We start from the raw sequence: 12,780 nt of genomic DNA on the forward strand, positions 1-12,780 counted from the left end.
GCAGATGGTATCAGCTGAGTGCCCCACTGGGACTGTTTTGCTCAGGCGTGTGAGTACAGCTGCAACAGGTCCTTTGGTTTTCAGAATGCCTGGGCTTTTACCGTGCCCCATCCAAATGCAGTGCACATATTAATGCAAATTAATGATCACTTTAACATCAGTTACCTTTTCTTAGCTGGTTTTAGCTCAGAAACAACCTGATTTCATACTGACACCCAGGCAAGCGGGTAAGGAATGAAACAGCTGATGACCCTGTTTTCCCAAGGGCTTTATGTACTTGACATTTTGATGCCTGTTTGATTTAAACATTTACCCAAGCTTTGAAACATTAGGTGAACAAAGATTCCTAAACTATCTTCTGTCTCCTAAGAGGAGAGTCTACAAATACCTGTCTTTGCCCTTCCCCTCTGGTTGTCCAGAAAACATCATTTTCATTCTCTAACAGCAGAAAATGGACTGCCAAGTTTCCCTGGTTTCACTTCTGGTCATCCCCTGGGGCTTGTTCAACAAGGTTAGTAGCCCAAAATGAAGTTTTATTGCAGGGTCTCATTTCACTTTAAATCAATGTAGAATTTGGAATTTCAGCTGCTTCTACACACAGCCTGCAAAAGGTTCCTTTACAAAATGACTTTCAAAGATTTATGAAGACTTGCATGGTACAGAGGCTGAAAGGAAGTTTAATTACATTCAGCTTTTGGTCATTTCTGCGTCTGAAGATGTGCCCATATTCTGTCATCTCAAAAACCATCTAAGAAAATAAAATTGATCAGTGAGCCTTCTGGCTAAAAAGGAAAATGAATGCTTTGTCATCTGCCCGTGGAGCCTGGGTGCTCAATCACTGCCTTCTCCTGGGTGCTCGGCCCAGACTCTCCATCACTGAGATTTGTCCCAAGTTTTAATCAAACATTATTTTATACTGAGGCTCCTCTGTAAATAGCAGAACCCTCCCCTTGACATACTCACATGGACTTCACTGTAGTATAAAGAAATAATTTAATCCAGTCCATGCAACCGTTTTGCATTGGAGAAGGTAAAATGTGCATCATGTTCATCTTGTATTAAGTTTTAAGATAAAAACTTGGCAAGTGCAGTTTCTGTCACCTGATGAACAACATCTCTGCTTATAAAGCTGATCAAGGACAGCAAATAATATGGGAATATCTTATTTCTTTACAGAGGAGACTTGATTCTAGGAGTGGGGCTGTGTAGGTGCCTTCAAGTACAGTAATTCTCAGGCTAATAATGCCAGAAGCCATAAAATCTCTCAGTTTGAGGTTTTGTGAACAGCAGCACTGAACAACTGAGGAGTACTGCTGAGATGATAGTCTGAATGATGATTGAGTTTTCCTGGAGAGCCTTTATCTGTGCTTTAAAATTGGAGGTAATGTTTTTAAATTAAACCATAATAGAAGTTCATTGAGCCTTCAGAGTGGTTTCTGTGTCCCCTCTTTACTTGGCTTATCATTTTCTGTGGAAGTATTCTCAATCTTTTTGTTCGGGGCAAATTGTGTTGCTGTCAAAACGGGGCATTAAAAGCACCCCAGAACAACACCTTGCAGACTTTTTCAGGAGATTTCCTATCAATTGATGAAAGGAGAAGTTTGCACTCAAGTTGTGCCCATATACTGTAACCAAGCTTTTGTACCGTCACTTACACAGAAAGAGGTTCTTATTCCTCACAAATTTTAACATGTTTTTTAGGGTGATGTCCCCCTATATATAAACAGGTTATATTTCACTCCATCAGTAGGGTTTTTTTCAGCTGCTGGGGATTAGCCTTTATCACTGAAATAAAGTGTGAAATCCATAATATGTCTTCATTTAAAAGACAGCAGTGCTTGATGTCGTGAGCAAACCGTGCTATGACTGTGCTCTGGTCACTTGAGATGAAATATTGATCTTGAAATTAAACCCTCAAGTATCTGTCCTTTTTAAATAAAAAAAAAAAAACAACATTAAAATGGCTAATTGCAAGAAACTCATTTGAGAAGTATTGGTAAAGGAAGAGAATGCTAGTGCTGGCACCAGAAGTTATATTTTGAGCACACAGACTGCTAGGTATAATGTGGTTTCTTCTCTAAAATGTTATGTTAAAAGAGGGAAAAGATTTTCTGTGGCAGATCTGTGGATGCCCACAAGAGGGTTGGGCAGTTGTGCTCCTAAAGACAGTGACGAATGACCCAGCAACTCTTTAAGTTTCCTAGTTCCAGGAGAAAATTTAAAAAATTAGATTAACAGATGCCAGGAGAATCTGAGAACTTGTGGGGGGGGTTCTCTGTTTTATAACCCCAAATAATCATTCTGCACTGAACTTTTTTATGGTTATGAAGAAGGAATTGCTGGGTTTATGGTATCATGATCCATCCCTATTTGTGATGGATCATTTTGAGCCCTCTGTGTTGGTCTTGAGGTTCTGTGAAGGCACTGAGGAAAATGTGCTATCAAGGAGAGTAATCAGAATTATCTTCATGATTCCTTTCAGTTCCTGCTGTACTGAACTGCACATTTAATTGCATGTGAGTATTTTCTCTTTTACACCTGCTTATGTATTTAGGCTTTTTTTCTTCCCAGGGAAATCTGTAGTTGATTAAAATTGCTGCGAGTTTTCTTGGGATAATTGACACCAAATGAACCTGTGCATCATGTGTGTGTGTATATGTGCAAATAGATAAGATTATGCATGTATATCTATGTGTTTAAGTGCATATATATGCACAGCTAATGGGAAATACCTTTCACTTAGCAATTAATTTAGGAGTCTTCAGTCTGTGTGGTATCTTAGAGGTCATTCTGCACCACAGTGTTTTGTATTTTCCACTGCGTTGATGCCATAAAAACCCATAAAAATGCTAATTGCCCCAGGAAGATGTAGGCTGTTTATAAATGTGTATGGGATTGTTTTTCAGCCCTGTGATACAGAAGGAGGTGTTATTTCAGGTTTATAATTTGAATGTGTGCATAATTTGAATGGATACAACTTTGATAGTTTATTAGTTAGAAAAGAAGAGGGGGAAAAGAAAGGACAGTGCTGCATCGTTCTTCAGCGAATTGATTGCCAGGAGCATGTTATTGACTTTGGTGATAATATCATTATATATTTTACAGTCGTAAAATCAAGAAAGTCAGATTATGCCCTGAGGGCTTCACACATTTAAATAAAGGATATAGCCATTTCCAGAGTTATTGGTTTAGATTAGCGGGTGCTACGAGGAATGCTGAGCGTGTTGTGAGCAGGACAGAAAGAGCAGCAGTGCTCTCGCTGCAGAGGGGCTTTGCTTCATTTTATTTTTCTATTTATGAGATACACTCACTTACAGATCCCCTGGGAGGATGAGCAGCGTTGGCTCTGAACTTTAGCATATTAATACAGTGTTAGCTTGGTGTTCTGTGGGGCTGAGAGCTGAAATCAAGTGTAATCCTTGGCTTGTACCAGGAGTGAGGATAAAGGAGGGAACACTCACTAAAATGCACAGTGCCTGGGCAGCAAACCTGGGGTGAGCTGCAGCATCCAGAGCAGTGTCAGGGCCAGGTAAATGCTCCATCCTGCATCTCCCACAACAGCTCCTCTCCCTCTTGGGCTGCTTGCCAGGCACCCCTTGGGACTGACTGGACTTGAGGCACCTGGGTTCAGCCCTTGGGGTTTGGGTTTGGGGCTGTCTCCAGCTTGCTTGGGGGAATTTTGGTTTAATTAAGGTATAGTGCTTTGAATAAAAATGATTGACTGCATTACAAACCTTGTTTATGACTTCTACTTTAGTGAGATGGATAAAGTACCTTAATGCTGATCGTGCTGCTCAGCCTCTCTCCACTTCAGATGGGAGCCTGGGAGCACATTGCATCACCCAGCTCTGGGGATTTATTGTGCTCTTAAAAGACTGTGAAAGTCCAAGTGCAATGTCACAGCTCCCTAGCAAAGGTCGTGTTTTCCTTCTCACGAAGAAGCAGGGGGTCCAGCTGGAGCACATGTGGCTCTAGGGTGTATGGTGACATCGACAAAAGTAGATAAAAATAAAATAATAACTCTTACATTTACATTTAAGGGCCTCTGAGGATTATAAATCTATATACTGCCAACAAAACTTTCCCTGGATAAAGATCAGCGCATTTTCTAATTAAAAGTGATCACCTTTTTAAACTGAATTTGTATGATTTCTTAGTGGGTTTTTAGCTTCTGCATTTTTTCCCTCAGTTTGTGGCATGTGAATCAAATTGATTTTAATTTTGATAATCTTGTTCCATTTTGGATTGTAAACTGCTTGTGTTGAGTTGGAACAAATGCCTGGGTTATTTCTTATGAAAATCCTTCTGCTTATGAAAAACAGACCATGAAAGCAGTTTAGAGCAAACCATTGGAAAGCATCCATCGAATAGTTTTGATACAGACATTTAATTTAGGATCATTTTAGAATGGTGTAAAGGTTCTGCTCCTCTGAAGACCTCTGGGATATTCCTCCCTTTGCAGGGGGCAGGTGAACAGCTACGATGGACATCAGCTGCCTACCCAGAGTGGTTTGGCATCTGTGCTGCTCTCTAGTCCAGAATTGCTAAAGCAAGATTTCAGGAAATGTGTTGTGGACAGAGGAGTGCTTGTCATTAAACATAGGCTTCTAATTTTGCTGCAGATTATGGCCTAATAATGATTTTTGATCTCAAGTCTCAGTGTTCCATAAAAACTTGACAGGTGAGTGCCCCTCTGTGAACCATTGAGATGTTACCTAACCCCAAGATGTGGCTGCACAGTATTGAAATAAACTCAGATCTGGCAGTAAGTGCATCCCTGTATCCAGAATAATTTTCCTTCCCAGAGGCTGGGACCCATCCAGTGTGGTGGCAGGGATGGCTGGAGAGCCAGGCTTGATGGCAGAGCTCCACTGGTAAAAGCAGAAGCTGCAAAGGAGCAAATCTTGACTCCGCTTGTTACATGGAAGGAAAGATTCACTTCCCTGGGCGTGTTCCTGGCACGGGCACAGCTCTGTGGTGTGGTGGTTTAATGTTATCACTCACCCTCCTCTGAAGCCTGGGAAGAATTACAGCCTCGTAATTCAGGCATCTCTTATTTCTGCAGTTTCAAATTCAGAAAGAGCCTTGTTCAAGAGCTGTCATTTAAAACCCCACCCTTTTTTGTTTCAATGATGGGGTGTTTATGACAGTCTGGACTCTCTGCTTTCCACAGTGTTCAGGGTTCAGATGAAATATCACCCTCCCCTATGTCTCACACACCTGATGGGCGCTGTAAAATGAGCTGCACTGGCAGTGTCACACGGTCATTTCCCACGCAGGTAGGGAGTTCTCAGCACCAAAATTTGGGGAATTGGGGTGAATACAGCTCCGAGGAGGCATGGGTGTGTGCTGAGGGATGGGATGGTGGCTTGCAGATGGCAGATCCACAATATAGGGCAGTGTGTGTGTGTGTGTGTGTGTGTGTGTGTGCCCTCGCTGTGCTCTGCACGGGACATATGCTCTGCGGTTTCATGGATGAATTTGTAATCTCCAGCAATTTGCAGCTTCCACCACAGCTTCAAATATCTACATCGTTTTCAGGCTGATGATTTTTCCCAGTCATTTATCCCAAAAGCACTTCATCCTGCTTAATCTGGGTCATAATTGGCATGGGACTTGTGCCGAAGCAAGCAGACACGGCCATGAGCTGTGTTTGAGCGGGCTGTTAATGGCAGGGATTTAGTTACGTGCAGTAAAACACAGCAGAGGTTGAAATAAGTATAAATGCTAAAATAACAGATGAATGCAGGGTCACAGTCACGACTTGGACCCAGAAAAGACTGCTGAACACTTGACATGCTCCTGCTGTCAGCTCACAGCTGCCTTTGGCTCTAACGAAGGCGTAAAGTTGGAAATTTCGGGTAAGGAAGCTGTTGGAATTGGATGGTATTTATTGCAAATCAACAGGATGTCTTCACAAGTATAAAAGACATATGGAAAAGTCCACTGTTATTGTTGTACTTTGTTGTGTCTCCAGATGTTTTCCCTCCTGCCCCCCTCTGGAGGCTGGAAGTGGGAAATGGTTTTTCATTGTTTCTAGCTGATGGTGCCAACGTCTGCCTTGATGTTTCCCTGGGGAATGATATTAGCACTGCTGAGAGTTTCTGATTCATTGCTTGTGTCTCATTTGCCTTTTTTCTCTCTTTTTTTTTTTTTTTTTTTTTTTAATTTAAATTCAAGACGGTGTAAGAGCATGAAGTTTCAGTTCTTTTGAGGGGTGAGAAGAAATCGAGGGAAACACTTGGGTGGCTGCTGAACTATCACAGCAGCACTTGGGAGCTGCCTTCTTTTTAAAGGGCTACAAATGAGGCATTAAAACATTGCTCTGAGCTGATGTTTTTCGTCGAAAGAAATAGTATTTGTGAGCTCAAACATACTTGAAGGTCTCAAAATGTTTAAAATAACTCTGTTTTCTTAATATACATTTAATCCATAATTAATTCACGATGCTTTATTCTGAGGGGAAGGCAACCAGTGAATGTCTTCATTTGGAAGTGCTCTTTGCTGGTCATATATTCTCATAATGGTATTGTAAAGACTTAATTCCATAGTTTAGAACCTAACTTGTTGATCAACTTGATAGGTGTGTAAATTAGCAAAGCTGGCCGAAGTGCTGACTGCTAATGAAGGTGCTTTTAATAGAAATGCAAAACAAAATAGCAGTTTTCCCCAAAGCTTCTGTACTTCTTGTTAATAAACAGCACGATCAGATTATATTAATCTTAATATACTAACAAAATTTATTACATTAATGTTATTTATTTCTTTTTGTGCTTAAATCTGACCTTTTCAGTAGGAATAACCTCTGGAGAATGTTTGGGCTAAAATTCTCAAATAAAGACTAAATTCTGACCTGTGATTCCTTTATATCTGGTTTTTGGTTCATTGTCTTGCATCAGCTGGAAGAATCTGTGACCAGAGCCCTTAGGTGGCAATAGTGTAAATTTTAGCAATGTCTGTCCATGTTTAGGGAAGGGGTTTTTCTGAGAAGTCTGTTGGGTCCAAGAAACTGAAAATTGTGTAATATCTCACTATTTTGCCTGCTTCTTTGTGCTTTGGCTGTTGTTTGTTTGGTTGCAGTTATTTACAGCTCACTGCTGGGTTTTTTTTGAGATCCTAGCAAGAAATTCACAGACAGCTGCAAAATATATGTTTAATCAATTTTAGGAAGACTGGTTCTCTAACTAACATATTTCTTCCAGCTGAGACATGGTAAAAACTGTTCTGCAGACACTCAGGGAAGGGGAGGGAAGGTTTTCCTGGCAAAGATGTCTTTTTTGTGGGGTGTTGCGGTGTCATAGCCATGTGGTTCAGGTAATTTGGGTACATTGGTGGTACGGTTTAACCTTAGCTGACAATAAAGCACCGTGCAGGCACTCACTCCCCTCCCAGCAGGATGAGGGGAGGAGAACTGGAAGGGTAAAAGTGAGAGAAGTTGAGAAAAAAAATCATTTAATAATTTAACTACTACTACTACAACTACTACTTATGGGTTGATTAAAAAATCATTTAATAGTTTAAATACTACTCCTACTACTACTGCTACTATTGTAATGAAGATAAAAAAGCAGGAAAAAAAATAACTAAAACCCAAGCCTTTTTATTAAGAAACATCCTTTTTGCCATTTTTTTAAGCTTCTCAGGGTGAGCCTGTGAGTGCAGCCTTTGCCAGTTATGTTGTTTCTGTGTATGTTTATGTGCAAAAAGAATAGAACCTGGAGTTTTAAAGCATCAGTATTCTATAGACAATCCAATTTGGTATTTGGTTTTCCACCTATCAGATGTTAATAGAGTAAATATTGCTTACATGAGTGATTTTGTAAGGAAAAAGTAGCATGTTTCTGTTAAGAGTTTTGTCTGCACAAACGTCGAATTCTCCTGTGTGTTGGGATTAAAACAAGTGGTACAGAACACAACTTTCCAGCTTCACGAGCTGTGAATTCAGGTTTATCTCTTCCTTCCGTAAACCTCATTTCTGTGCTGTCACTGCGAATCCCTTGGGGGACAGCGAGGCCCCAGGGTTTTATGGAGCGGGCGTTTCCCCCTGGGGTTTTCCTCTGGGATGTTCGGGATGGGATTTTTGCCGCTGGCTCGCGTTTCCCCGTGCCGTGCCGTGAACCGTGCCCGCTGTCCCCGTTGTCTCCGCAGGTCAGGATCGCAGCGAGGCCACTCTCATCAGGAGGTTCAAGGGTGACGGCGTGCGCTACAAGGCCAAGCTGATCGGGATCGATGAGGTTTCGGCTGCCCGGGGGGACAAGCTGTGCCAGGATTCCATGATGAAGCTCAAGGTGCGGTGGAACTTTCCCAGCGTCGCAGGCGAACGGAGCAAATCTCAGCTGGAACTCGCGCTCGTTCTCCTTTCGTGACGCTGAGCCTCAGCGTGGTTAATTATGTATTGAAATCAGTCAATTTTGCATGAACTCCTGCCTGGTATTGCTTATCCTGGTTTAATTTTAATACATTATCTCCGAGTTCTGTAGTTGCTCCGTGATTGACACCGCTGCAATTTGTCCACAAATTACAAACAACGCGCTGCAAATTGAATAATTTTATTATGCAAAAGGGGAAGTAAACGACTGTGGAGGAAAATGGGATATCAGAGCATTTTCTATGACATTTCTAATCAACTGCAGCACTGCCTCTGGCTGTTACCTCCTGTGAGTGATGGGTGTAGGCAGCCAGATTTAGGGGGAGCTGGTGTCCTCTCTGGGAGGAGAATGTCTTCACCAGCAAGGGCAGGGCTGATGTGTTACAAAACCAGGCAGTGCACTGAGAACATCGGCCGTGAGAGCATAAAGAGGAGTCCCCAGAGCTTTGGGGGTGAAATGAAGCCGTGACAAAGGCAGATTTGGGTGCAAGGCTGGAGTGGAGGCAGGGTCTGAAATAGCAGTGGTGTCAAGGGTGGGCTCTCTGGAGCTGACAGACATCCCTCTGTCTGTCTCAGAGCATGAGAGTTCCTGTAGGAATCATTCTGTGCCTCACCCTGGGCCCTGTGGAGGAGCTTGAGTCACTGGGAAGGAAGGAAGGAAGGAGAGGTTGTGTTTTCCTGGAGTGCACTTGGCTGTTCACTTCCCATCTCCCCTCTGCATTGCAGGGTTACAAACCAGGTCTAGCAGCAAATCCTCTGCTGCTTTTTCCCTTTCATTTCCCTCCCAGCTCTCTCCCCAATGGATTTTCCATTGCTGTTGGGTTTTTTTCAGGAGGAGGAATCACTAAATGGTGTCTGGTGCAGTAGCAGCCCGCAGGGTTCCAGTCCATCCAGGAGGAATGAGTTACTCATGAGGGAAAAACAGCATGGGGTGGCACTCAGCTTGTGGTTCAACAACCTAAAAGCAAGATCTGGGAGATAATTTACAGTTTTATGGCAGGCAAAAATTAATCCGCTCCAAAAGTTGCTCTGTTGGTGTGTCGCATCTGCCACAATATTCCTACCTGATTTAAATGTGTGCTGGGTGTTTCCCATCATTTCATAGTTCCTGGCACTGTGGGGAGAGTTGTCACTGTTCTGCCTTTTTGTCTCTCTCCTCCATAGATTAATATTTCCAGATATCCCAGGTGCCTAATACCTGTTTGCAGGTGGCAAGATTAATCTAAACAGTACTAGGAGATGGCTAAAACTGTTAAAGGAAGGGAGTGTTAGAAATTCATTTTTGAGAGCAGAGCATTAATTTATGGGCTCTGGAAATCCAGTGTGTCTCATAACATAAATTTTGAGGCCACCCATAAAGTTTTGGGGTGGCTTTTGACATCAGATCCTTGTAAGGCAGCAGTGAAGGTCTTAAAACATAAGTTAGTTGTTCTTGGAACATTGGAATTGCAGAGAACCAGATAAAGTCTAAATATTTTCATTTTATTTAGGAGTACAACTGATTATATTTGATCTGAGTTCGGTGTTCCTGCTCAGGGCAAGCTCCTGAGAAGGTGGAAACAGAAGTTACTGTTCTAACTCTGCTGTGGGAGAATAATGCATGAGATGCAAGTTCTCTTATCAAGTAAAGGCCTGAGATCCTGAAAAAAAACAAACAACCCTCAATACCAGTTTTTCACAGCACAGGTGTAGTTTGATTTTCAGAAGAATATTTTTTTCTTCTATAAAAAGCTCGATTTGCTTATACTAGATGAGTGTGAAGTAAGCTAAATTCATTGGCATTTTCTCTCCTCTGCTGCTTGTTGTGTTTTTTTCCTATTTAAAAAATAAATAAGTAAAATAGAACGGCTTATAGCTGGGAAAAAATTGCTAGAAATGACCTTCAGCTTCCATGAAAACAAATTTCATGGAGGATTAGCTAGTGCAGAGGTTGGAAGTGGGAGCACATTTGAAATTCTCTCTGGGTAGCATAAAGAGATGTGGTACCTTGAGGAAAGGGAGGATGCCAGAAGTAAGGTGGGGGCTGTTCCTGGAAAACATTCAAGTTTTCTTAGAAAACTTATGAATTGTCCACAGATAAATCTGTGGCACATGGGAGAATCATTAAACCAACCAAAACTGCTTTTTGTTTCCACAGGGAATTGTTGCTGCAGCTCGATCAAAAGGGGAGCATAAACAAAAAGTCTTCTTAACAGTTTCCTTTGGGGGAATCAAAATCTTTGATGAAAAGACAGGGGTAAGTAAAGTTGGTGGTGTGGTGGGACAGAACTGAATCTTTCCTGGTTCCTTTAGAAGCATTTCCTGGCTGGGCAGTGGAATCTCACTGGTGCAAACACATATGAAACATCTCAGAAATTTAATAAAGGGTTATCATCCCTTACATCACTTGTAGAGTGTAGCTTGTGTATTGTCAGTGGTAGAAAAATGATATTTTTTACAAAAAGAGAGGTAAAAGATAGTGGAAAATTAGGGGTTGACTGTGTGAAGCAGCAACTTCCCCAGTAGCATCTGGTGGAGGAAGTTGCAAAGACTTTCATGCCTTACACGGTTTCTGCCACAGCAATACCATGTTTGATTTTTTAAATTGCTCTGAAAGAAGAAACCTAAGCAAAACATTACACTACTTAGATATAAAGCAACAACACACAAACTGTTTTAATCATAATTAAGAAGATTTTTACAGCAGTTTAAGCTCTGCCTTGACTTTTAAAAAGCTCTTGATTTAATCTTTTGGAAGATTAACTATTTAACACGGTGCCAGAAATAAAACCCTACTGATGATAGATGAAATTATCTTTGCCAGTTAATTTATATTATTAGAAAATCAATGTCATTGAACTCACTGATACATATTACGAGTAGTTAGTAATGAAAAGCTCATTTGGGATGTGTTGTGTAAAGTATCAATGCAAAAGCTGTGTTTCAGAGAGCATTGCTGGGGTTACAGAAAATAGGAAATGTCAGAGTTAGGGCTGTCAGTGCAAATTGCACCCTAGCCACAGTTGCTTTCCTGAAATTAAAGCCTTTTATTGGGGAAATAAAAAGAGGAAAGAGAAGGTCTGTTCCTTTTGCACTTGTCTCTGACTGTTTCTCAAACACTGGAATTCTTTTGCCTAGAATAAAGAGGGAAACAAAGGTGTGCTTTATTGCAGCTGCCTCTCCTGCACACTCCTGTCTGCACAGAGTGAGGTGGGGACATGGGAACAAGTCTCCTTCATTTCATAGCTCTGACATCCCATCCTCTAAATCTGACAGGACTATATCATCCTTGTAGTAAACCTGTCACTCACCCGGTGAGGCTGAGAACGAAACCCTTAAATCCACCGTGCAGATGTCTGCCCCTGGGCTGCCCAGGTGATGGACAGGACTATTGAGTTGTCCTTCTTGCAGCAGGGCTGTGTCACAGGGATGTGGGGAGCTTTACACCTCAGTTTTTACGTGTTGTTGTCAAACCAGGGGAGTCGTGCTTCCCATGCCAAGGGTTTTGGAGCAGAGATGAAATCCTCTGCCAGGTCTTCACAGCCACCATCCCTTGGGCTTTTTTCCCAGCTTGGGTCTCTCCTTGTGGCACTTTCACACCCTTGTCCCGTTCATTCTTAGTCTTTCTCATCCAGCCTGTCTCTGCTTTGCCAGCCTGCAGATGTCATCTCGTTCCCATCCCTGCTGGAAAATCCCGAAAACTGGCAAAACAAGAGTTTCCTCAGCCCAGGTTTCTGGATGGGAAGAAACTGTAAAAGGATGGGAAAAAATTATATTTCGCTCACACTGATATTCTGATTTCCATGTTAAACTTCAGAGTTTATAAATTGGAGGCTGGTGTTTACTTTTATGCAGCAGGGAGAAAAGCAGCCCTTAGTAGGGAAGAGCCTGGATAATTTTGCATTTGCTTTCTCCTCCTTTAACAACCCTCTCTGTCCCCCACAATGCTTTCTCCTTAGTTGTATTTCCATGATTTTGAGATCCCAAAAGGGTATTTTGGAAAGATTATTCACCTCTCCAGAGTGTCCTTTCTTAACTTACACCATTGTCTATTGCTGTCACGTCTGCCCCAGTGCCAGTCTGATGTGATGGAAAAGAATAAAAATATTCAGAAAAAGAAAGTGGGCTTCTTCATGTTGAATATCTTGTAGGCTGCCATTGGATTTTAATTTATCACAATAAAAAATCAATTTGTAGCTCAAAACCAGCAGATTTTTTTTTTTAAATTGGCAGTGTCATAGCTGACTTCATACAGATGATTTAGGGGAATTGCTCCATAATTCGTTACAGATGAAGGGCTCTGGTTGGGTTACTACTGAAAATGATAAGCAGGTTTTTTTCTTCCTCTACTTTATAGCTCTCCTTAATATGTTCCAGACATAATATTCATCAAAAGGTATTGATTTTAATAATGGTATTATTCCAGCCATCAG

At 41.6% G+C, this 12,780-nt stretch overlaps 1 protein-coding gene across 17 annotated transcripts in view; it reads left to right on the plus strand.

Moving 5' to 3' along the window:
* Positions 1-12,780, plus strand: part of DAB1 (DAB adaptor protein 1) — a 413,546-nt gene that overhangs the window by 343,414 nt on the left and 57,352 nt on the right. For all 17 annotated transcript variants that reach the window (XM_088169651.1, XM_088169658.1, XM_088169652.1 and 14 more), the window contains 2 exons: positions 8,149-8,288; positions 10,506-10,604. In XM_088169651.1, coding sequence (XP_088025777.1) covers positions 8,149-8,288; positions 10,506-10,604 — 239 coding nt within the window. The remainder of the gene's footprint in view (positions 1-8,148; positions 8,289-10,505; positions 10,605-12,780) is intronic.

This window comes from Sturnus vulgaris, chromosome 9, assembly GCF_052056855.1.
Source record: "Sturnus vulgaris isolate bStuVul1 chromosome 9, bStuVul1.hap1, whole genome shotgun sequence".
NCBI lineage: Eukaryota > Metazoa > Chordata > Aves > Passeriformes > Sturnidae > Sturnus > Sturnus vulgaris.